The 25,448-nt window shown below is 35.3% G+C and overlaps 1 protein-coding gene across 38 annotated transcripts in view; it reads left to right on the top strand.

Annotated features, from left to right (window-relative positions):
* LOC103569683 (cell adhesion molecule Dscam2) overlaps positions 1-25,448 on the top strand; it is a 61,390-nt gene that overhangs the window by 13,629 nt on the left and 22,313 nt on the right. For 10 of the 38 annotated variants that reach the window (XM_053737570.1, XM_053737563.1, XM_053737584.1 and 7 more), the window contains exons 5-10: positions 2,401-2,571; positions 5,911-6,060; positions 10,553-10,676; positions 18,383-18,819; positions 18,904-19,160; positions 19,253-19,565. In XM_053737570.1, the coding sequence (XP_053593545.1) occupies positions 2,401-2,571; positions 5,911-6,060; positions 10,553-10,676; positions 18,383-18,819; positions 18,904-19,160; positions 19,253-19,565 (1,452 nt within the window). Of the gene's footprint in view, positions 1-1,138; positions 1,304-2,000; positions 2,169-2,400; positions 2,572-5,910; positions 6,061-8,235; positions 8,360-10,079; positions 10,204-10,394; positions 10,451-10,552; positions 10,677-12,041; positions 12,166-12,245; positions 12,370-14,177; positions 14,218-14,331; positions 14,391-14,486; positions 14,611-14,715; positions 14,793-15,039; positions 15,164-16,072; positions 16,129-18,382; positions 18,820-18,903; positions 19,161-19,252; positions 19,566-21,446; positions 21,738-22,896; positions 23,185-23,819; positions 24,111-24,247; positions 24,536-24,662; positions 24,954-25,129; positions 25,421-25,448 lie in introns of those variants that run through there. The other 28 variants (XM_053737566.1, XM_053737587.1, XM_053737574.1 and 25 more) reach the window with 25 other exon arrangements.

Here is a 25,448-nt window from a genome sequence, read left to right as displayed (position 1 = left end):
GAACATTTACCATAATAGTATGGGAACGATTACTATAGTAGTATTACCATAATGTATAGGAATTATTCCCATACGCACCCAGTAACCATTATAATGTAATTATGGGAACTATTCCCATGAGTATGGTAATCAGTTACCATACAACATAGGAATTATTACCATAATTGTAAGAATTGTTCCCATAGTCAGGGAAACTTTTTTCAAAAATTATAGGCGTATAGCTTACATTCCCTAGTAATGGTTACCATAACATTATGGGTTGATATTTAATAAACTTACTAGGAACGGTTACCATAATTTTCTCTCTGTGTACATAATTATCATTATTTAAATTTAAAACTAGTAATAAAGCATAGTTTAAAATAAACAAATGTATACAGTTGTGGTCCAGTACTACGAAGCAGAGGTAGTATCTGAATATGTAATACGTGGAAACGCGGCGATATTAAAGTGCACCATACCAAGCTTCGTTGCCGAGTTCGTGAGTGTAGAATCTTGGGAGGGAAGCGATGGCTCGAGATACAAACCATCTACTGACTATGGTATCTCTTCCGCATACTCACGTAGTGATTTTTTTTTCTTCTTTGGTTCTCCATGCTTTTATTTAAATTTTTAAGTGACAATACCGTTGCTTTGTTAATATAATTATACATATTACCTATAGAGAACGTAAAAGCGGTGGCAGCGACGACTAATATTTGTACAGCATAATGATGACATCTGAAAAATATAAATTAAATCTAACAATCGATTATTTATTATTGAATTATTTATATATTTTGAAATAAATTTTGTTCAGTTGTCGCACAAACTTATCAGCCGGAAATAATGACTGAGTACGTCATTAGAGGAAACAGTGCGATTCTTAAATGTAGCATCCCTAGTTACATCGCCGAATTTGTGAGCATTGAGGCTTGGATTCGCGAAGACGGAGAAGTTTATCTTCCTGAACATCAACAAAATGCTAAAACTGGTCAGACATTACGATTTGTCAGACTCGAATTTATATAATTTTTTAAAAATAATTTTTAATATAAACAGGCCATAAATATCTAGCAAATAAAGTAACCGAATTTGAAATGAACGAGCAGCAGTTCTCATATTAATAATTTAATTAACATTATGCTCGTATGAGCAGTCGTTTCGCAGTTCTTCGTGACGGAGGCCGAGAACGAGTATGTTATACGTGCAAATAGCGCAATAATGAAATGTAAAATTCCAAGTTTCGTATCTGAATTTATCTATGTGGATCAGTGGATAGCTGACGATGGTTCAATTTATCGACACGAGGATAACGATTATGGTAAACCGAGATAATCGACTGATGGAATAAAATATTTCAACAATCCCTAGTGGATCCGAATTACGGTAAATTACCGCAGTTTACCGAAAAATACCGTAATTTACTGCATATTTGCCACTTTTACGTTAAATTACCGAAATTTACGGCACTCTGTCGTAATTTACGGTAAACTATCATATCTTTTACGGTGATTCTTCCTAATATAGTAAATTACGGTAAACCCTACAATTTTACGGCAAATTTGCGGTAGAATACCGCCCTTTCCGGTAAAATACCGAAGTATTGCCGCAAATTTTACCGTGAATTGTCGCAACTTTACTGCAAACTTTCCGTAGAATACGGCATTTCGTCGTAAATTACCATAAATCACGAGGAATTGCGGTAATTTGCGGCAAAGTACTGCTGTAGCTTACGGTAAATTACGGCAATTCGTCCAAATACCGTAAATTACAGTAATTTAGGTAAACTACGATAAGTTACGGTAATTCGGATCTGCTAGGGATCAGTCTATCTTTAATAAAATAAATAACTCAGCAATTACGAAATTTGAAAGAAATCCTTTTCTTTTGTATAAGTTGTTTAAAAAAAATATTAATAACCATGACAGAAAATAATAAGCCGGGCATCGACATCAACGTCTTACCTAAAAGTATTTTTTTTTTAATTTTTCATTTATTTTTATTATTAATTTTTTCAGTTGTTCAGCAGTTTTATGAATCTCGAGTGATTGATGAGTTTGTTTTGCGTGGTAACACGGCAACATTAAAGTGTCTCGTGCCAAGTTTCGTTGGGGATTTTGTTGATGTTATTGAGTGGATTGCTGACGATGGCACTTCTTATAAAACAAATTCTCGGGAAGAGGAGGGTAGGATAGGACAAAATGTTTTTAAATTCTGTACTCATCTTATGAATTATTAATAACGGCGTAATCAGCGGTGGTCAACGATTTTCACTATAAATAATAATTACTGTCGTTAAATTAGTTCGGTACACTGTCAAAGCTGTCAATATAATTATCAATGACTTTTAAATAATCAATTTGTTGTCATTAATTTTATTTAATTAATTATCTGGTGATTTAACAAATAAAATTTCAGTTGTGTCACAATATTTTGAAGTACAAGTGTACGATGTCTTTGCGATTCGTGGTAATGCTGCGATATTCAAGTGTCAGGTACCGTCATTTGTTGCTGATCATGTTGATGTAGCTGGTTGGATAGATTCCGCCGGGGGAAATTATCGGGCAGATGATGAACATATTTCGTACGGTAGGATTTTATGTCGAGGATTTTTTTTTCTTTTTTGTGATGATGAATATCATGTTGAAACACCTTTTGCTTTGAAAATGGTATCGGAAATATTGAGACAGGATACTAGTATACCTGACCGTGATCCTCACAGACCATAACATCATACCCTGATCGAATATTAAAAAAAAAAAAAAGGGAAAATGGTGTCTGGTTACAGTGGTCGGGCAGCGGTACGCAGTGAACGTGATGGATGAACACGTTTTACGGGGCAATGCTGCAATAATCAAGTGTCACATTCCAAGCTTCGTTGCTGAATTTGTAGAGGTCGATTCTTGGGTCGAGGACGAGAGCACGGAAATATATCCTAAGCCTGATTACGGTATTAATATATCATTCAACCAAGACATTTTTACTTTATGATTATATACGCTATATATGGAGAGAAAATTATGGTAACTATTTTCAGTATACATTTTTGGAATGTTAACTTATTACTTTATGGTAATAATTACTTGGAGTTTTGGAATGTATACCCATAATTCCTGAGAAAAATTTTCATGACTGGAAAGAAATCTTATTATTATGGTAATGATGATCATATATTACGGTAATAATTACCATATCTTACAGTAAGCATTACCGTATATTATGGTTATAATTACCATATCTTACGGTAATAATTAGCATATCTTACGATAATAAATATCACGTCTTACGGTAATCATTATTTCAACTTATGATAATAATTACCATCTACTACAGCAATGATTATCATTTATAATGGCAATCATTACTACATCTTATGGTAATGGTTACTGTATATCACAGTAACTATTGCCGTATATTATGGTTATTACTACCACATCTTTTCGAAATCTTTACCGTCTACTACAGTAATTCTTATCTCACCTTATGGTAATCATGACCATTTTTTATAGTAATAATTATCATATCTTTTAGCAATGATTATCATATATTACCATACGTCATATAGTAATCATTACCATTTCTTATAGTAATGATTATCATATATTACGGTAATTATTACTATACACCTTATAAGTAATTATTACCATAAATCTTATAATCATTATCGTCTATTATCGTAATCATTACTATAATGTATGGTAACTGTTACCATAATAGTATGGATGCCATTGCTATAATCGATATTTAAAAAAAACTTGTTACCATACGATATAGGAACCATTGTTATAATATATTGTAATTGTTACCATAAATTTTTCTCCGTGTATTATGTATTGTTATTATTATTATTAGTATTATTGTTATTATGCATCGCGTATCGTCTCAATTTCCGTTCGTGACTGTTATGATAAATAATTCTTCATTTACACGTTATATGAGTTATTATATTACACACTTGTCTTTATTTTTATTAATAACCGAGACTCTTGCTTTCTCTCTTTAATTTCTTTCTCTCTTTGGATTTCTTTAAATTTTTGTTTTATTTTTTTATTCGTTCTTAAAGAGCGTCCGGTCTTGAGGGTTTGACTTTCTGTGTGGGTGTTACTGAGCCGATCGAACAGACTTTAAAATGAAACGGGATGAGTCCAAGAGACCAAGAGAGAAAGAAAAATACGGATAAAATGAATACTTGGTATAAGATGGCTTGTCAGAGCCAGACACTCACGCTTGGATCGATGTCAAGCTTTTCAAATGCAAGCTTAGATAACAATTCACTGATAACATGGTAAATTGAATGTAAAAAACTCAAGGGAGAAAGTATATACTATTTGTTTTTTTTTATCGACAAAAGTAAAAGTTTGTTTATTATTTAAAAAGTATAAATAAATATTTAAAATTTTTATTTTATTGATGTGTGATCTTAGTGAACTGAGATAATACATTCGATCCGGCCGTCCGTCACGCGATGAACTTTGCGCACATTAATCGATAAATATAAAATTAGTTTAAAAATTATAAATGCGATATTTTATTAATCGCCTATTTTCGTAAGACGTTGACTGCCGCTGCTCGCGCTGTTACAAAACCATTTTCCCATTTTTTTTGCTTTTATTCCTGCATAATATAAAAAAAATTCCTTTATTAATTCCTTGCACTTATTGTTGAGTTGTTTGTAAAGTTAAGTAGTGTCGGTTGTAAATGGCACTTACCAATTCAAAGATTGTCTTTAAATAAGTAAACAATTTTTTGTTTTTTAAAGATCAAGTGCCACTTTCAACCAGTTGATGCATGCAAAGAAAAACAATAAATGATTAAACTATATTGACTTTCAAATAGAGAAAATCGATTCACAATTATTATCTTTATTGATTCTATAAGTTTATACCAGCAAGTTTTCTTTTATAAACCAATAAGTAATAGATCCATTACCCGGTCACTTTTCATTGGAATAAGATTAAACTCCACTTAATACATATTTGAAAATGGATGAAACGTCACTTTTTCTATAGTTACTTTTCGTATTTTTTGTGTTAAATATTATAATAAAATTCTAATTTTACGAATAATCTTGATAATTACTTATCATTAATTTTTTAAATAAATTTATTAAGTTGACCCATAGTTAAACACTAAAAGTTGTGATCTATCATTTCTTGACCAACATATAGCTTTTTACTCGCTCAAAGACAATATTAATTGAACTATCATAAGTGTTTTCATTTAAAGAATACCCTATTAAATGAAACGATTTGCATTATTAAATGCCCATAAGAAGAGCGATTCAGAAGTATACGAAGTATTTAAAAGCATTAAAAAGTATTTAAAATATTTTTTTTCTTATCGTTTCTTTTAATAAAGGGTAATTTATAAACTATATTGCTTAATTTTTTTTTTTTTTTTTTTTTTTTTTTTTAATAAAAATTATAAAAACGCGTTAATCAATTAAAGTGAGCGACTAAAGGTACCGATTGGGTTTAGGGTCTTTTACCTTAATTTAATATAATAAAATAATTCCTTTTTATATATCAATTTAAATATGCATTTATTAATATTTAATATTCTTTTTATTGTCAATTCAAAAAATTACAATTTATTAAAAATTGATAAAATTAAAAACAATTAATTCTAAGTATATTTTTGAATAATTGTGAATCGATGTCTAAAATTTGAAACACTTGAAGATAAATAAACTTTGTTGATTAAAAATCAATGTATGACTTGAGTCATAAGATGATTTATTTCTCTTCCTAGTTTATTTGTATCAAATTGCTTGATGGTCTGTTTATCTATAAATAATTGTCGGATTTATTAATATCCTGGACCGACATAACTGCATGCTTTTTTTGCAAGGCTTTGTTGTTTACTTTCATATATACTTAAGAAGTTAATAAACTTTTGACTAATATTTTTTATCTGGGTTTGTAACAGATGGTAAATACTTGGTATTGCCTTCTGGCGAATTGCATATCCGGGATGTGGGACCTGAAGATGGTTACAAAACTTATCAATGCCGAACTAAACATCGTCTTACTGGAGAAACTAGATTGTCAGCTACCAAAGGACGTCTTGTCATCACCGGTGAGTCAGAGTTTTACTCTGCTTTATTTATTCTCTTATTTTTTACCGCAACAACGACTCTGACTAAATATATTTTAAAATTTTATTGATATTTTTTTCATAAAATTATATGCGATCAATGTATGAGAACATGGGCCAAAATAACAAATTTTAAAGATCAAGATAAAAAATTTTTTTGCTTGAATTTTTTGTACTCATTCAATAAATATCAAATTTATTTTGATAATTAAATTAAAAAATCAACAATTAATTAACTTTATTTGTTCGACACTTATGTAGTTTGTGAAAAAATTCATGCAAAAAAATTAATTTGTTTTCCAATACAGGCTCGCTTTATCTCAGTTAGTTTTTGATAAAAATTATGCAGATTAAATTTTTTTTTTTTTGTTATTAAAAATTTTTAAGTGGCTAGAGCCAGAGTTGACCAAGTTGCCCTGTGTTTTTCTATAAACCATAACTAAGAGAATTTCTTTTACCAAAAATAATTTTTTTGTTATAAAAATATTTTTTTATTTTGCTCCAAGTTCTGGTACAGTATAAAAATTATTTTATAAGTACATAAGTACAAAACATACATAATGTCAGAGTCTTTGATGCTTGTATTAGTATAAACACTGTGATACTATAAACCATTAATTTAAAAACTTTATAACAGAAATATCAAAATTATAATTTTAGATTATGAGAAAATAATTTTTTGTCTTAAATTTATAATACAAGATATTTAAACAGTAACTTTGTCTTGTATTTTTAAAAAAAAACATATAGAGTTGGTTTTTAAAAATTTTAATAAATATATATTTACAATATAAATAGTCTCAGTGTTTATACTACAAATGCCGACAATTGGCACGTGTCGACAAAGCGACATCGATTTTATGTGTTATTATGAAGCGACTTTACGCATGAATGCTACAAACGTGAAAAAAATAGATGCATCATCGGACACATGTTTTATTATATATTTTTAAAATCAATACGCTAAGAAATTAAATGACAGTTGAGAAAATTAAATTTATAGATAAATGTCAATGTCAATAAAAAATATCAACATAAATCGATATCGCTTTGTTGTACAAAATTAAATTAGTACATTATAATGATATCATAGTCGACGAGCTTGGATCCGATTGTCAATTATCAAAATTATAAAAATGTTAATTAGGTAATTCAATAAAATTTGATTTATTTATTTACGAGCTATTATGAAAGATAAAATTTTTATAGTAATATTAAATTCAATAAATAAAGAAGATTCTTCCATTGTGATAGTTGAATAGATGAATAGACTGAAAAGAACTTCTTGACATAAGCATCTATTGAGTTCGTACTAGTTGTCTAGTAGTCTAGTAGTCTAGACTATAAGAAAAAAAAAATAAATTGAGTCAATACCGCGATGAATCAGAGCGTGTATTTCGGGTATTTTATAATTTATTTATGGACCAGGCTCGTTGACAATCACCTGAATGCTGGGACAGGGTACCCCTGCGGGCACGCGCCACCGCGCCTGCTTTTATAAAAATTCATTTCTTTTTATACGCGAACGTGTCACTGCGGCTCTCTCGCGATCTCCTGTAATTTATTAAAATATAAATTAAAAACATCTCGAAACTTGTTCTTGCATTCTTATCTTGTTTAATAAACATCCACTCAATATATTATTTATTGTGTAAGGTAAGTTGCGCTCAGAATTATGCCAGGTACATTGGGATATTTAGAAATAGTAGATATATGTAATTCAAATAAAAAAAAAAATATTACACAGAAAAAAAGGATTTCTTGGCGCAAAAAATTTTATCTTGACTCAAGAAAAATTTTTGTTTTATTTTATAATGCAAAAAATTTATTGGGGGCGAGTAAAATTTTCTTGGGGTGAGTAAAAATTTTTTTGCATCAAGAAATTATTTTTTTTTCTGTATACTTTTATAAATTTATTCGCTATTGGAAATGGATAACGGAACAGGAAATTACTAAGAAATATATCAAAAGTATGTAATGTAACTAAAATATATCTAGTGATATTGAAAAAGTGAACGCTATCGTGTGATGCTCGATACAGGGGTTCCCCGTTCCGCCATCAAACAAGTAATTTTTATATTCTATGAGAAAAAAAAAAAAAAATAAGTAAAGGACGTTAGAGAGGAATGAAATTCCTCGATGGTGCGTACAATTTAGAACCACTTGGGAGCGCTAGGCCAAAGTTCCCGACAGTTGATGATTCAAGAAGTTTTCGTACTACCATGGACGGTTCTGTAACGTTGTTATGCCCTGCGCAGGGATTCCCCGTTCCCATACACAAGTAAGTCAATTATTCGACTTCCTTTTTTTTTTATCCCAACGTGATTGTTGTCGCTTCTCAGCTTTTAAATATTATTTATTGATGCTACTTAACCACAATAATCAATTTCCGCTCAAAACTGGTAAGCGGGGCGCAGGACCAAAGTTTATGTCGTGTACAAATATTGACTATAAATGCTTTTGAAAGAAAAAAGTGATGAATATTTAAAAATATACTCTCTAATGGTTTTTATAGACATCAAATAATTATTATTCATTGGGAAAAAATTTCATTCATTTGTTTTTACTGCTTTTTTATTTGGTTGTTTTATATGACGAGACAACCTCGGAACAATGGGTACTATAAAAAAAAAAAAAAAAAAAAAAAGAGATTGTGTATGTAGAGCGTCAAGTCTTGAAAACAATCACTACTATTTTTTTCTCTCTGTTTTCTTTTAAAATAGAACCCGTCGCCAGCACAAAGCCGAAATTCCCGATGACGGAGAATTCGCGTACCTACACGGTTCGCTCGAATGAACCCTTAACACTCTTTTGTCCAGCCCAGGCATTTCCCGTTCCAGCTTTCAGGTATATAAATAGACATTTTATTTCTCATTTGCGAGTGAGAACGAAAAAAAAAAAATACTAAATAAAAATCATCATAAATTCAGGTCACGCCTTAGCATACTTCGTGTGAATGTCTTATTCGTTGCTTCTTGCTTACTCTTGCTTCTTTTTATTATTAAAATACATATATATTTATATCATCTTATAGCTATCTTTCTTGAATTATTATTATTTTTTTTTCACATCGTATTCCTCTGCTTGATTTCATAAATTATTCCGTATAGAACCTGTCGCCAGTGCGAGACCAAAATTTCCGATGACGGATACATCGCGCACATATACAGTTCGTCTTGGCAATAAGCAGACACTTTTTTGTCCGGCTCAAGCATTTCCCGTTCCAGCTTTCAGGTAGGATCATATCTATGACAGATCCCTGAATCCGCTTATCAATTATCATTCAATATCTTATCACTTTATATAGAACCAGTCGCGAGTTCCAAACCAAAATTTACCATGACTGAAAAACTGAGAGCTTACACAGTTAACTTCTATGAACCTCTAACACTCTTCTGTCCAGCCCAAGCTTTTCCTGTTCCAGCTATCAGGTAAAGACTAACGAATTCAAAATAATTCGTATTCTCTTTTTATTTTTCTGGTATTATCAAAACACTACAGAACCTGTAGGAAGTGCTCGGCCGAAATTCCCAATGACTGACACAATGCGTGCATTTAGTGTCCGTCAAGGTCACACGCAGACTCTCTTCTGTCCCGCCCAGGCGTTTCCTGTTCCAGCATTTAGGTAGAAGAATCGATTATTCACATGTCTCTTCGATATTTTTTCTTCAATTACAATACAAGAGAAAACAAAAACAAATTATTTGATGCATGAATTCCGGCCTCATAATATTGTTGCGTGTATTTTATCTTCGACCTTGTTTTCACATCCACATGTCCGTCCGTTCTCTTATATACTTAGTATAGCCTTTATATTGTGTAGAGCCTGTCGCAAGTGCCCGCCCAAAATTTCAAACGTTGGCTGATTTACAAGCATTTCGAGTGTTGCTCGGTGGCGCGATGACCCTCCTCTGTCCAGCTCAAGGATTTCCCGTCCCCTCATACAGGTAAATTAATTATCGTTTATTTAAATCAAGTTTGTTTATTATAAAACCGTGCAGAACCGGCGTCGAGTACCAGGCCACAAATATCCGGTCCGAGTGATCTTCTGCGATTCGCAATTTCTGTGGGAAAAGGCATCACACTTCTTTGTCCCGCTCAAGGCTTTCCAGTGCCTTTATATCGGTAGGTTATAATCATATGCCATCTGGCAATCAATGACGGACTGTGAAATTTTTTAAGGGACCCTCTTCCAGCATCAAATACTTTACCAATTTCTATAACTCTTGTTCACTTTCATTTACTCTCCAGAACCTGCATCGAGTTCGAAACCTAAATTCCCTTCAGTAAATGATATTGGTGTCCGTGTTTACAAGGATTCAAGTTTCACAATGCTTTGTCCTGCACAAGCTTATCCAGTTGCTACATTTAGGTAGGTCGCACTTTCAAGATAACAAAGCCCTGTCCTGGCACGGAATGTATGATATTTATCATTAAAAGTTTTCATTTTAAATTCCTTGGGTATTTATCGCAGAACCCGTCGGTTTAGCCAGACCAAAGTTTTCGACAATAGATAAAAGCCGGACTTTTGAGACGTATGAGGGTCGCGGTGTAACTCTACAATGTCCAGCTCAGGGGTATCCTGTCCCGCTTTTCAAGTAAGTCGAGTCTTAAATTTATCGTTAAATTGACTGCTGTTGATTTTTATCGCTTGCGAAAACTTGGTAATTTATTTACTGTATCGATTCGACATAGAACCCGTATCGAGTACAAAACCAAAACTAACTTCTCTGGATGTTAAGTCAACTAACCCTAGCATCTACGTGTATGCCTCTACAACTCTTCTTTGTCCAGTTCAAGGGTTTCCTGTACCAGCCTTCAGGTAAATTCATAAATAGGTTTTATATTCCTACGGATATCATCAATTTGTTTTTTTTTTTTTAACTTTCGGGTAGAACCTATGGCAAGTACGAAACCGAAATTCTCAGGGGTTTCCGTGAGAACTCTTGAAGTGACTGTTCGTTCAAACGAGGAAATTGCCACGCTTAGCTGCCCTGCGCAGGGGTATCCCGTACCCTCATTCAGGTATGCATTGGCTGGTGGTTAGTCATTAAATTCTTTTATTTTCCTCTTAATCTCAGAGCCTGTAACCAGTGCTAAGCCAAAGTTTCTCAATGCTGATATAAAGGTATTAACGCCAACGTCAATGTCGACTTCAGTATCTTTGACTTGTCCAGCTCAAGGATTCCCGGTGCCGATTACACGGTTCGTGACTCTCTCAATATCCTATAATTAGGGTCTCCCTGTCCCACGAAAAGTCGTCATGCTAGTTTATATTTTTAAATTTATTTAAAATCGTTTCCATATTTACTTAGAACCAGTATCTAGCACGAAACCAAAGTTTACAAATGACGACATTAAAGTTGTGAAACCGACTACAAGATCTTCCGCGGTGGCGTTGACATGCCCGGGTCAAGGATTCCCTGTTCCTATCGCACGGTTGGTAGTTTCAAAATTAATTAACTTTTTAAATGAATTTAGAACCAAGTTCAAGCACTAAACCGAAGTTAACAGTGAATCGTAAAATCGAATTGGTTGAGGCTCGTTTAAGTGGATCAACAACGCTTATGTGCCCAGTACAGGCGTACCCAGTAGCGCAATCGAGGTGAGGCTTTTAAGATTTACCGCCTTCTGATCTTACAGCCGAGCTTGAATAAAAGCGATTACACGGATATCTGGGCATGTAGCCAAAGTATCTGAGACGGGTAGATTGTAGACTGAGCAAAATGTTTTCAGACAAAAGAAAAAGCATAATTTTACTTAAATGCTGTTATTCACACGTCGGTCATTAACTTGTTTCAAACAACTTACTTGTGAGATTTTAAAGATAGTGGCAATGTAGGCTAACAATCGTGTAGAAGACTTTACCCGCTTAAGTATCCCTGTCCCCATTTTTTATTCTTGTCTAAAGAGCATTTTTTTACACACATACATAATCACTGAGTGATCGATAATTTATTTAGAGCCAAGTACCAGCACAAAGCCTAAGCTCCCAGCTAATCGTAAACTTGAATGGTGGGATGTTCATTCAAGTGACACTGCAAGCTTAACATGTCCTCTGCAGGGTTTCCCTGTACCCATTTATAGGTAGGAAATACTTTTAAAAATAATTCTTTGCTATCAATATCTATAAGTGGTCTATCAATTTATTTACTTTAATTATTTAGAACCTGTGGGTCTCAAACCGCCGTCATTTTCCAGTGACGATGATTCGCGTGCTTTTTCTAGACGAAAAGAGACACATGTTGCTCTTATGTGTAATGCTCAGGGTAGTCCGGCTCCATCAACAAGGTAATCTTGTAGTTATGAGTTTTTTTACTTCAATATAAATGTTTAATGGGTTATCCTGTCCTGGACTATAATTTATTTACTTACTCTGCTCATTTTATGATTACTTTCGATATTTTATTAACTTTAATACAGAACCTGTTGGACTAAAGGCGCCAAAGTTCGTTAGTGAGAATTCTCTCAGCGCGTGGACAAAGCGTGCGAAATCACAGATAGCATTAGAATGTTACGCTCAGGGAAGTCCTGTTCCGACAGCGAGGTAACACGTTCGTTGATTATGTAAATAAAATAAAAGTACTCTTTTATAAATTTGTGTGAAAGTAAAGCGTAAAAAAAACTAGTAGAAGTAGGTGTGAAAGTTTATGTCCAGTCCAGCCGTTGTGGGAAACCCTGTCTCTTGCGGTTAATGAATATTCCATAGCTTTATCGATTATTCCCTTTTTTTTTCTTTCGTTTAAACAGAACCTGTTGGTCTGAAAGCTCCGAAATTTTCGAGTGATAGTTCATCAAGTACTTACACAAAACGTCGAAATATTGACATTGCTCTTCAGTGTAATGCTCAAGGCAGCCCTCCTCCAATTTCGAGGTAAAAAAAAAATTTCAAATGTTACTAATTAAAATACTATTGCTGAAACGAATACCCTGTCCTGGTAATTTTTATTTTGAACCGAGGTGTTGAGTTTTTAATGTCTATATAGAACCTGTTGGACTCAAAGCTCCAAAATTTTCGAGTGACCTTTCATTCAGTGGGTACGCAAGGCGTAAGGGTTACGATATTGCTCTTCAATGCAATGCTCAAGGCAGCCCTCCTCCGAGTGCGAGGTAAATAAAAATTTAAAGAACTACTTCAAGATCGAATTAATAAAGTTAATGACATTTAAATCAATACCCTGTCCCGGTAGTTTTTCATTTTGAAACAAATTGCTAAGTTTTGAATGTCTATATAGAACCTGTTGGACTCAAAGCTCCAAAATTTTCGAGCGATAGTTCATTCAGTGGTTACGTAAGACGTAAGGGCTATGATATTTCTCTTCAATGTAATGCTCAAGGCAGCCCTGTTCCTATTTCAAGGTAACTCATTGACGGTATCTTTTGTTAAATAGTCAGTACTTATTGATTGCGCATGGGAATATTTGATTATTAATTAGAAATGATCGTGTATTCAATAGGGACCCTCTGTTCGTCTAATTCTGTCTTAAGTAAATTCAATTACAAACCTATTAAATTCAAATTATGTGTCATTTTCGAGTATCAAAATGAATAAAACAATTTACAGAGCCCGTCGGTGCAAAGTCACCATCTTTGTCGTCAGATGACTTAAGTCGTACAATAGGGAGACATGAGGGTCAAGACACCGCGTTGGTTTGTGCCGCCCAGGGGAGCCCTGTACCTGTTACTAGGTAAATAGGACACTAATTATACACATATGTAGTCATTTTATTTAACGTTCAGAACCAGTTGGAAGTAAAGCTCCTTCCTTCTCTGGCGATCTAAAGATTAATCTGTTAACTCGTGAGAAGAATGAAGCTCTTAGTATTTCCTGTAATGCCCAGGGACATCCAGCTCCAATAACTAGGTACGCTAATTAATAATTAGATTTAATTTTACGATGGGGACAACGGTAGATTTAAATAGTTGATAGATAATAATAGAGCAGGGGGCCGCATGTGACCTTGTTCGACGTCAAGAGGGAAGTGACGGTTCTCAAATACTCATATTTAATTTAGAGCCTGTTGGCAGCAAAGCCCCCACCTTCCTCGGAGATGTCAAGTCATTTTTCTTTATACGGAAGGAAGGCTCGGAAGTCGGTATCTTGTGCAATCCGCAGGGGCATCCGATTCCAATGATCAGGTAGAATATAATATTTTATAAAAAGTAATTGTCGAAAAATATACTTTAGAGCCTGTGGGTAGTAAAGCTCCAGCGATAACAGGAACCTTGAAAGGTGGTTGGATGAATCAAAATTCAAAGTCTAGTATTGTGATGGCGTGTCCTGCTCAGGGATATCCCGTTCCAGCCTTTCGGTATAAATCATTTTATGTATTTCACTTTATATAGCACGTTTTATTGCCGTTATATTTGATCGTGATCGTAAGTTCTTGTATGACCCGATTTTTTAGAACCCGTTGGAAGTAAAGCACCGGCGTTTACGGGAATCATTAAGGGATGGTGGATACAAGAGAGAGAAAAATCGAGCGTAGTGATGTCATGCCCAGCGCAGGGTTATCCTCTTCCTAGTTTTAAGTAATTATTACACTTATTTCTTTTTTTTCGTTATTTTTTGCTTTATTCGTGATGATAGAACCAGTTGGTACCAAAGCGCCAGCATTTACCGGTGAAATGAAGGGATGGATGGTTGAAAAACTCAAAGATTCTATTATCGTAATGCATTGTCCTGCTCAGGCTTACCCTGTACCGGCATTTCGGTAAATATAATTTTTTTAAAGCAATAAATTTTCCTAAGAGCGACCTCGTTGCTATAGTCATTACTTTTGATAGAACCTGTTGGTAGTAAAGCTCCAGCATTTACGGGTGATATGAAAGCGTCATGGTGGTTGGTCAAGCGCGTAAATTCTACTTTAGTGATGCCGTGTCCAGCACAAGGTTATCCGGTACCCGCATTCAGGTAATTAATACAGTTTGTGTTCTAAAAAATCGCTTGTGTTTCATTAGAACCAGTCGGTAGTAAAGCACCAGCTTTCATTGGTGAATTAAGAGGAGGTTGGAAAGCTAAAAGTGCAAATACAAGTGTCGTGATGTCGTGTCCAGCTCAGGGTTACCCAGTCCCTAATTTTCGGTACATATATTTCTTTCTTTATATTTATTTTATTTATTATTCGTAATAATTAGAGCCCGTTGGAAGCAAAGCTCCCTCAATTCAAGGTGAAGAGGGCAGTTCTATGAAGCGACGTGGTGGCATTGACATCGTGATCCCATGCCATGGTCAAGGTTACCCTGTCCCTTTGTTCAGGTAAATCATGTTGCTAACACGCTTCATGAATTTATTAGATCCGGCTGGTCGCGTTTCACCAAAGTTTCCCAAGTCTGCTAAAACAGACTCGTTCGAGGTATTTGGTGGGGTAGAAACAAGTCTTCTGTGTGATGCACAAGCATTCCCTGTACCAGCGTTCAGGTTTGTTCTCAAATGATATTGATGGATCGTAGTAACATTAGAGATTATTAACAGAACCCGTAGGAACTAAAACACCCTCGATTCTCGGAGAAAAGGGCAGTTTGATGGAAAGAAAAATCAATAGCAACATAGTTATATTGTGTCAAGCGCAAGCTTACCCTGTACCAACATTCAGGTAATGATAATTTCGATAATTTGAATGTTCGAACTTTATTAATAGGGCAGCTCTATTTTCGCATTGTTTTCAATACACTTAATTTCGATTATTCGGCATGGGTTTAACGTGTAATTTGCATCATGTTTTATCAGATCCCGCTGGAAGAGTCGCGCCAAAGTTTCCTAAATCAGCCAAGATAAATTCCTTCGAAGTTTTAATCAGCACTGAAATTAGTCTTCTATGTGATGCTCAAGCCTTTCCTACTCCTATTTTTAGGTTTGTTAATAATAACTTTCTACGAGGATACTATATATTCCTAATGTTTTTGTTGATGTGCATGTTATACAGAACCGGTTAACGGCGCGAAGCCACGAGTTGCATCAACCGCCAAATACGATGTCCTTGGAAAGTCCCTCGGGGCGACAGTGACGATGTTATGTCAGGCGCAGGGGCACCCTTTACCAAATTTTAGGTATAGTTTTTATTAATAATATGAATTTCATTAGTTAGTACCTCTTTAGATATTAATTGTATTAGTATAAGAGTAGTTTAATTGAATTTTAACGATCAATACAAACTACTTGATAGAACCGGTCAATGGCGCGGCTCCTCGGGTCTCTGCTACAGCTAAGATAACTGTCTTGACGTCATCCGCAAACTCGTCCGTTACTATGCTTTGTCAAGCTCAAGCGAATCCTCTTCCAACATTCAGGTATGTCTGCAATGACATAATTCAAGATGTTTAATTGCCTTTGATGAATTTTTGTGTATCCTATCCCGGTATTCAGAGACTAAATTGATGTGGAAGTTATCAATTAACTTTTCATTGATAACCAAATTATTGTAGAACCTGTTGGCAGTGGTCCTCCTCGTTTGCCACCTAGATCAAAGTTTGATGAACTACTAAGACCTAAGGGAATAACCGTAACATTACTCTGTGAGGCTCAAGGAAGCCCAGCGCCTTTCTATAGGTGAGCCTTTATCATGTGATTCTAAAGACATCAATTTGTTGATGAATATCGTCGTCTACGCAAAGTTTACTTCTCTCTCGGGTGCAACGGCCGAATATTAAAACCGTAGTTTCTATACTCCGAGTGTGTAGACTAGGAGAAAAATATAGTTTAGTCGTAGTATATCCACTTTCAGACTCTCGACCCTTCTATTTTATGTATAAAATTTATGAGCTTGTGTTGCTATAACTTACTACCACGTAATCTTTAATAGATGATTATATTTCTGTATGTTTTTAATGCAAATATAGAGAGCAATAAACTATCTAGTATCGTAGATTTTCTAATTATTTCCACGTCGGATACACTGATACGCTATTGTCGGATATTTCTGAGCCTAGTGATGGGGTTTCGTTGAATATTCGTGACAAGGAAGTCAATGGGATGAAGAGGATGCTTTCAGAATCACAAACTGTCAAGTTGAAATCTTTCATTAAGAGTTCCCCTGCAGTGTCATTCAGGTTTCTACTGATTTTACTCCCGTGGTATCCTGTCCCATTAAATATGTCCTCGCGTAATTTCTCATTAACATCATTATTATTATTTTATCGATCTATTGCTCGGAAATTTACAGAGCCAAGCAGTAATGTAGCCCCTAGAATAGCAGGGGAACGATATGAGGGTGGTAAACTCATCGACGTACCCAGATCTGGTATTGTGGCATTAGATTGTGCAGTTCAGGGGTCTCCTGTTCCAGTTACAAGGTATATTTATTAGGCAATTTTATCGAATTACGGAGCAGAATTCCCATTAGTTACCCTTCTTACAGAGGGAAATGTCGATATTGCGCCTCGTACCACGGGGAGAAAATTTGAGGGAGGGGAAATTATTCAGACGTTTCAGGGACAAAACGTGGCACTCGGTCATTCGCTTCAGTCACATCCCCCTCCAATCACAAGGTAGTTTTATGCTTTGTTATGTCCTTCCCCTTTTCTTCCGCATTATTATGCTATGTAATACACATCGCTTGAAATTAATTTTTTCTCAGAGCATTGCATGCCTTTTATCTGTTAATTTAATTTGCATACTTATTTTTATTGCCTTGCATGACTGATTTTATTACTCTACTACACTAAAGGATACCATGGTGACTGAGATGACTTCTTGCAAGGTACTGTACTATTTTTAATTTCATCAGAATTAGTCATAAGTTAATGAGCTGAGAGATAGAACTGCAGAAAGTGTAAGTAAATATGATAAAGATTTTTTTAAGATAAGATTTAAAATTAATTCTTAACAAGTTATTTAGTGATAGAGCTGTAAAAAGTTAAGATCATAAAGGGCCAGGAGTAGGTACTCGTAAAGTTATCGGTAAACGAGTTTTGACCCTTTTACTTTCAGAACCATCGGGTCAAACTGCACCAAAGAGTACTGGGGATGGTTTGAATAAGAATCAGGGTGTTAAAGGAGAGCCATTGGCGCTTGCGTGCGCGGCTCAAGGATTTCCTGCACCGATATCTAGGTACACGCGCATCTTATCGCGTGTCGCGTAATTCCTCTCTTTTTATTACCGCATTTTTTATTTATCGCATTTGCTTTATTCATCCATAATACATGATTCCAAAAGTCTTTAATCGTAGTTCAGATTAATGTCATCAAATGATTCGTGTCGTGTATGAAAATGATTCAAATAATAGAATCGTTTTAGGGAAACTGTTTGTCATTAAGATTCGTTTGATATTTAAATTTCATATATCGTAATATTTTGTGTTGCAGATGGTACAAATTTATCGATGGTACAACACGTAGGCAACCAGTTCAGTTGAATGAGCGAGTACGCCAAGTCAGTGGAACTTTGATTATTAGAGAAGCACGTGTTGAAGATTCTGGCAAATATCTCTGCATTGTAAATAATTCCGTTGGTGGGGAAAGCGTCGAAACAGTTCTTACCGTCACTGCACCACTGGCTGCTGAAATTGAACCCAGAGTTCAGACTGTCGATTTTGGCAGACCTGCAACTTTTACTTGCAATGTACGAGGAAATCCTATTAAAACAATTTCGTGGATGAAAGATGGAAAACCTTTTGGTCATGAAGATCCCGTGCTCAGAATTGAAAGCGTTAAGAAGGAAGATAAGGGAATGTATCAATGTTTCGTGCGAAATGATCAAGAAAGTGCTCAAGCGACTGCTGAATTAAAACTTGGAGGACGATGTAAATAAATTATTTAAATTTTTTGGTTGGATTTTCTGCGATTAATTTGTTTATTGATATACTCTGATAAATTTTTGTTAACAGTTGAACCACCTCAGATAAAACAAGCCTTCCAAGAAGAAACTCTTCAACCCGGACCCAGCATGTTTCTCAAGTGTGTTGCAAGCGGAAATCCAACTCCTGAAATTACCTGGGAACTTGACGGCAAGCGGTTATCAAACACGGAAAGACTACAAGTTGGACAATACGTTAAGGTCAACGGTGACGTTGTATCTCATTTAAACATCTCAAGCATTCACACAAACGACGGTGGACTTTATAAATGTATTGCAGCTTCAAAGGTGAAATTTCTTATCGTCATTGATCTTTGCTACATAATTTCTTCTGTACTTCCGGTTGTTAATAATAGATTATTTATTGATAACGACTAAAGGTTGGATCAGCAGAACACTCAGCACGTCTTAATGTTTACGGTCTTCCTTTCATTCGTCACATGGACAAAAAAGCAATCGTCGCGGGAGAAACTCTTCGAGTAACTTGTCCAGTCGCTGGTTATCCAATCGAGAGCATCGTATGGGAACGAGACACCCGCGTACTGCCAATCAACAGAAAACAAAAAGTTTTTCCAAACGGAACACTCATCATCGAAAACGTAGAACGACACAGCGATCAGGCAACTTACACATGTGTTGCACGCAACGCTCAAGGATACAGCGCAAGAGGAACACTCGAAGTTCAAGTCATGGGTAGGCACAATTTTTTATTTTACATTTCTCTACCATTTACTCGGGATTAAAATTAAATTGAAAATTCTAATTAAATTCATAAAAATTTTCTTTATTGATTAATTTAAATTTCAAATTCGAAATTTTTGAAATTTCTTTTAGATTCATTAGAAGTTTTGTAAATGAATTCAAATTATTTTAATTACTGAGTCGGAAAAAACTAATTTTCAAGTTTAATTTTTTATTAATTACCGTAGTATAATTTTCCGAGACAAAAAAATAAATTATTGGTTAATTAGTAACGAACATAAATTATTTATTGTTTATGTACGTTATTAATTAAGCGTCAGACAAATAGATGACAAGAAAGACCGCGAAATGACATTAAAATACGAGAGTTTGACGTTAGTTCTCGTGGCTTCAGGCCATATTGCAGGCGGAGAATCGTACAGTGTATGTTCAGCAACCGAATAATAAAATTGCTGCGGAAACCCACAGAACTCATACAAATAATCTAGAAAACTGTTTCTTTTATGATTACCAAAAAAAAAAAAAAATAAACAAGTTCTTAGAATAATTGTTATGGTTTTTTTTAAACATAAATTCAGTTAACTATGTTTTTCTTGTCATCTATATTTATTAATCTTGTTATTTATTATTCAAATTTTTTCAGCTCTAGGTAAAATTAATTGTTTTATTGATGAAATGTCATATTTTGTGTGTAATTATATTCTATTCCAGCAATCCCTTTAGTAATATGATAAAACTGTTTCAACCGTGGGTTAATATTTAAGCGAGTATAAATAGATGAGTAAAACTCAAACGTAGATCGGTTGAGTACAAAAGCAAGGAAGCGGCAGGTGGGCACGTATTTCTCGTAGCACCTGCCGTGATTTGAGAAGCTGCTTTCCCTTCTTCGTATCCTGTCCATATACCTGCGGGCAGCTGTACTACACATATAGAATTACAGACTCTACAAGTCACAAAGAAAACAACTCGAGAGTGCCACAGGCTCCAGATCGAAAGATTAAATTTTTTCTCGAAAAAATCGATAACTCTATTAGATTTGTTTCATAATATCTAATCGTTTTCTTCAAGGTTCCATTAATTCAATAAATGCTAAGTATTTCTCGCTTATTGATTATAATGAGTTACATGTTATAAATAATTAATGAATTGCATTATCGATGGGAGTAATATAAAGCTATATATATAAAGAAATAATCGTGACACGTACCATATGATCCCTTCAGTGCCACCCACGGTACAACCATTTGCGTTCACCAAGTTACCAATGAATGCCGGAGAGTTCGCGAACCTGCAGTGCATTGTGCCAACTGGTGACTTGCCTTTAACTATACGCTGGAGTTATCCCGGTGAAGAAATGGGCGGTTCATCCGGTGTGATCGCGAAGAAGGTCGCGGATCGTGTTAGCATGCTAATGATATCTTCCCTTACTGCTAAACACGCGGGAGATTATGTTTGTACTGCTGAGAATCTTGCTGGGACATCTTTCTACTCCACACCCCTCACAGTAAACGGTTCGCGGATTCATCTGATCGAAACTATATAATATACATAAAGCTTGTTGTATTATATACTTTTTATTTATTTAGTTTTCTAAAAAAAAATCTCATTTATTGTTTTATTATTTGCTTTCGATCTTATGATTCGAACTCTGCTTGTTATAAATTTTATTTGCACGCATTGAATCCTCAGTTCATTATGCTAGAGTTATTTATTAATAAAGTGATGAAGACGTCGGTTATTACTTCCTTCTGCAGCTGCTTTTCCTGTTATCTTCCTCTAATTTTTTTTTTTTACGATATTCGTTGACTTTTATTATTTTTATTTTTCTTATAATTGATTATCGAATAAATAACTCGACGGTTATATTCGCAGTCGCGCCACAAGTTCTTCAGTTCTCATTCGGTGAAGAACCTCTCAACTCTGGAGAAATGCTTTCAATTTCCTGCACAATCATCAAAGGTGATTTGCCGGTTAAATTTTCGTGGATGATCAACGATCGGCCAGTTAATGACTTCGATAGTAATGACATAACAATTGTTAATAATAAAAGGGTCAGCTTTCTGAGCATCGATAGTGTGTCAGCGAGACATGCTGGAAAATATAAGTGTGTCGCATCAAACGCGGCCGGATCTCACAGTCATATCGCTCTCCTCGCGGTCAATGGTAGATTACACGAATTAAAAAGCTTATATTTTGTAGATTTAATATTTTATGTTGGATTTTCGCTATTTTGTGTTGTCATCGTTGTCTGATTAAATTTATTTTTCCTTTTTATTTGTATTGAATATAAAATCTACAAGCTATGTCGTCAGCGATAAATGTAAATTTAATTATATTTTTCTCGTAGCTTTACTAAATAATTAAGCATGACAACGATGACGTATATTCTATTTTTCTGCAAAAACAATAATTACACTGGTCGCGCGGGGACTTATTGGCTATTTGCATCCTGTAATAATTTATCGAACTCGTCGCTGATTGCCGTATGTAAACGTCTCCGCCGTCCAACACACATTTGAACGAGACGTTTCGAGTTGACGGGAACGATCTCAATGGTTTGTAATTTGAAATACACATCGCTTCGACATTCTTTTAACACACTTATATCCTCTACTTCCTATTTGAATAATAATATCCTTAATGAAATTCCTTACGATAAAATATCGATAATTGCTCGGAAATTACAGTGGCTCCACAGATAGCTCCATTCTCATTCGGTGATGAAGCGGCAAATGCTGGAGAAATGGCGACTGTTCAATGTGCTGTAATAAAAGGTGACCTACCGATAGACATCGTTTGGTCATTGAATGGCATACCAATTGAAAGTGATTCTACAAGCCCCGATAGTAATCATCAGCATCGTGATATTGCGGTGAGAAAAAGTGGCAAAAGAGCTAGTACTTTGACTATTGAATCAGTGGCAGCGCGTCATGCTGGATTATATTCTTGCAGTGCGAGCAATAAAGCTGGATCAACTTCTCATTCAGCTGATTTATCTGTCAATGGTATGCGAGTTGTTCGATAGGATACCTTAGGTCACTTGCATGATGACGTGCAAAGTATAAAACACGCAGAAAATAGCCTGACGGTTCTCCGTGGGTGATGCATGTATTGGTTATCGAGTGCGTGGGCACTTACTTTCCCTTCCTACTCCATCGGTAGCAGGTGGCTAAGCGTAATTGTTATTCCATCGGTATCGAGTAGGTGGCACTGAATTATTTTACTGGTATATTCAAGTTTCCTCATGACATTTTAGTACTCTTTATATTTTTTATTTCTATCTTTATTTATTTATTTGTTATTATTTCCGAATACAAAACAGTTTCACCGCGAATTGCTCCCTTCGAGATGTCTGATAAAGCAGTAAACTGGGGAGAATCTGTCTCAGCTGTATGCACTATCGTAAGTGGTGATGCCCCATTGGAAATATCATGGGCTCTCAATGGTGTAGTTATAACAGATGACAATCCTCACATTTCTGTGACAACTACTAAACGAAATAGTCTTATATCGATTGATTCCGCAAGCCCGAGTCACGCTGGAGAATATACGTGTGTTGCGTCTAATGGAGCTGGTAGTACAAGTTATTCAGCAGAGCTAACGGTCAACGGTAGAGAATATTTCGTTCTTTAATTAAATGCATATATAATATTTCATTACTTTTTCTTTGGTGTCTCCTGTCCAATCCTACCCCGTGTCATCTGAATTATAGTGGCAAAGCTCAGTATTTTTTTTTAGTCTGACAAATAAAATTTTATTGCTCATCAAGATTAACGATATAGATATCTTTCAGTCGCGCCTCAAATTGCACCGTTTACGATGGCTGATGGCCCGGTAAACTGGGGCGAGTCAATAAGTGTCCCATGCTCTGTATTAAAAGGTGATTTACCAATTGAAATAACGTGGGCACATAACGGTGAGCCAATTCGTCGTGATCGCTCTGACATTAATATTGTCGCGACAACAAGAAAGAATAGAATTTTGAGTATCGATTCAGTCGCGGCAGGTCATGCCGGAGAATATACTTGTTCGGCATCCAACATCGCTGGTGGAACCAGTCAATCTGCAACATTAGCAGTTAATGGTACGTGTTCAACACTCGTACCTCCCACAACTTCCTTAATTTAATTCCTTTCCTTTCAAGCAGCCTTGGGGAATCTGACTCTAAAGACGATAATGACGCAAATGAATCGTTAATATTTTGTTTTTTAACTATTTTAACATTTGTTTGAATCTCCTCAATAGTCGCTCCTCAAATAGTGCCCTTTGTTATGGGCGATGAGCCTGCAAATTGGGGTGACGCAGTCACAGCAACCTGTACTGTCTTCAAAGGAGATTTTCCAATTACGATTGAATGGTTTTTGAATGGCAAATTAATTACTAAAAATTATCCTGATATCACAATAAGTGGTACTAGTAAACGTGTCAGTGTGTTGACAATTGACACAGTATCAGCAGATCATGCAGGGGAATATACATGCAGTGCTAGCAATATTGCGGGTGGAACAAGTTATTCAGCATCTCTGGCAATTAATGGTATCTATGATACGTGAAAGCATTTTTGATAATTAGTAAACAGTTCGCCAGGTTATCTACGAAATTTTTCGGCTCTCCATATCCTACCAAATTCACCTTTTCATAATAACTCTATTTATACTACTGTTTATTCCCAGTCGCACCTCAGATAGTACCCTTTGTCATGGGCGACGAACCCGCTAACTGGGGCGATGCGGTCACCGCTACCTGTACGGTTTTTAAGGGAGACTTTCCAATAGACATTGAGTGGTTTCTTAATGGCAAAAAAATAGCTCACGATCATCCGGGTATCACACTTAGTACAACTAAACGAGTTAGTTTGTTAACAATCGATGCAGTCTCAGCAAGTCATGCAGGCGAATATACATGCAGTGCTAGTAACGCTGCTGGTGGAACGAGTTATGCCGCAGCTTTAACTGTTAATGGTACAAATTTCACAGCATATTATTTTTTTGTGCGTCAGGTTTTCTACGAGACATTATCATCCTCCTAGTCTATCCATAATCACCGTTATTATCCCTCTATTTGGCTTATAAATTTATTTATCTTTAGTCGCACCTCAAATTGCTCCTTTTGTAATGGGAGACGAACCCGCGAACTGGGGAGATACGGTGACAGCAACGTGCACTGTCATAAAAGGCGATCGGCCTATTGAAATTGAATGGGCGCTTAATGGTGATCCGATTTCTCATAATAATTTTCCGGACATATCAATCGGGACTGGGAAAAGTGTCAGCCTCTTGACAATTGACGGAGTGACAGCAAGACATGCTGGAGAGTATACTTGTTCCGCAAGTAATGCCGCTGGTGGTACAAGCTATTCTGCATCATTAATAGTTAATGGTACTTAATATATATATCAACGAATAGTAAATATAAATGTGGAGCTATGTCTGTTTTTAAATTATTTTACGACAATATCTACGAAATTTCCTTTCATCCTATCGAAACAGTACGTCAGGATAGTTTTCCATGAATAGGGCATTTACTTTTATTTCAGTCCATTTTTACTTTCACAGTTCAACCGGGAATCGCAGCTTTTACTTTCGGAGATGAACCCGCGAATTGGGGAGAAACCGTTACTGCAACTTGTACTGTTATCAAAGGAGACTATCCAATTTCGATTGAATGGTCGCTAAATGGGGAACCGATTTTTTCAAATAACCCAGATATAACGATAGGCAGTACGGGTAAACGCGTGAGTGTCTTAACAATTGATTCAGTATCAGCGCATCATGCTGGAGACTATACTTGTTCAGCTAGTAATCAAGCCGGTGGAACGAGTTATTCAGCATCGTTAGTTGTTAATGGTATATCTTATTCGACAACTTGACGAAA

This window comes from Microplitis demolitor, chromosome 3 (genome assembly GCF_026212275.2).
Source record: "Microplitis demolitor isolate Queensland-Clemson2020A chromosome 3, iyMicDemo2.1a, whole genome shotgun sequence".
NCBI classification, from domain to species: Eukaryota; Metazoa; Arthropoda; class Insecta; order Hymenoptera; family Braconidae; genus Microplitis; species Microplitis demolitor.
This window is presented reverse-complemented; position numbering and strand designations above follow the sequence as displayed.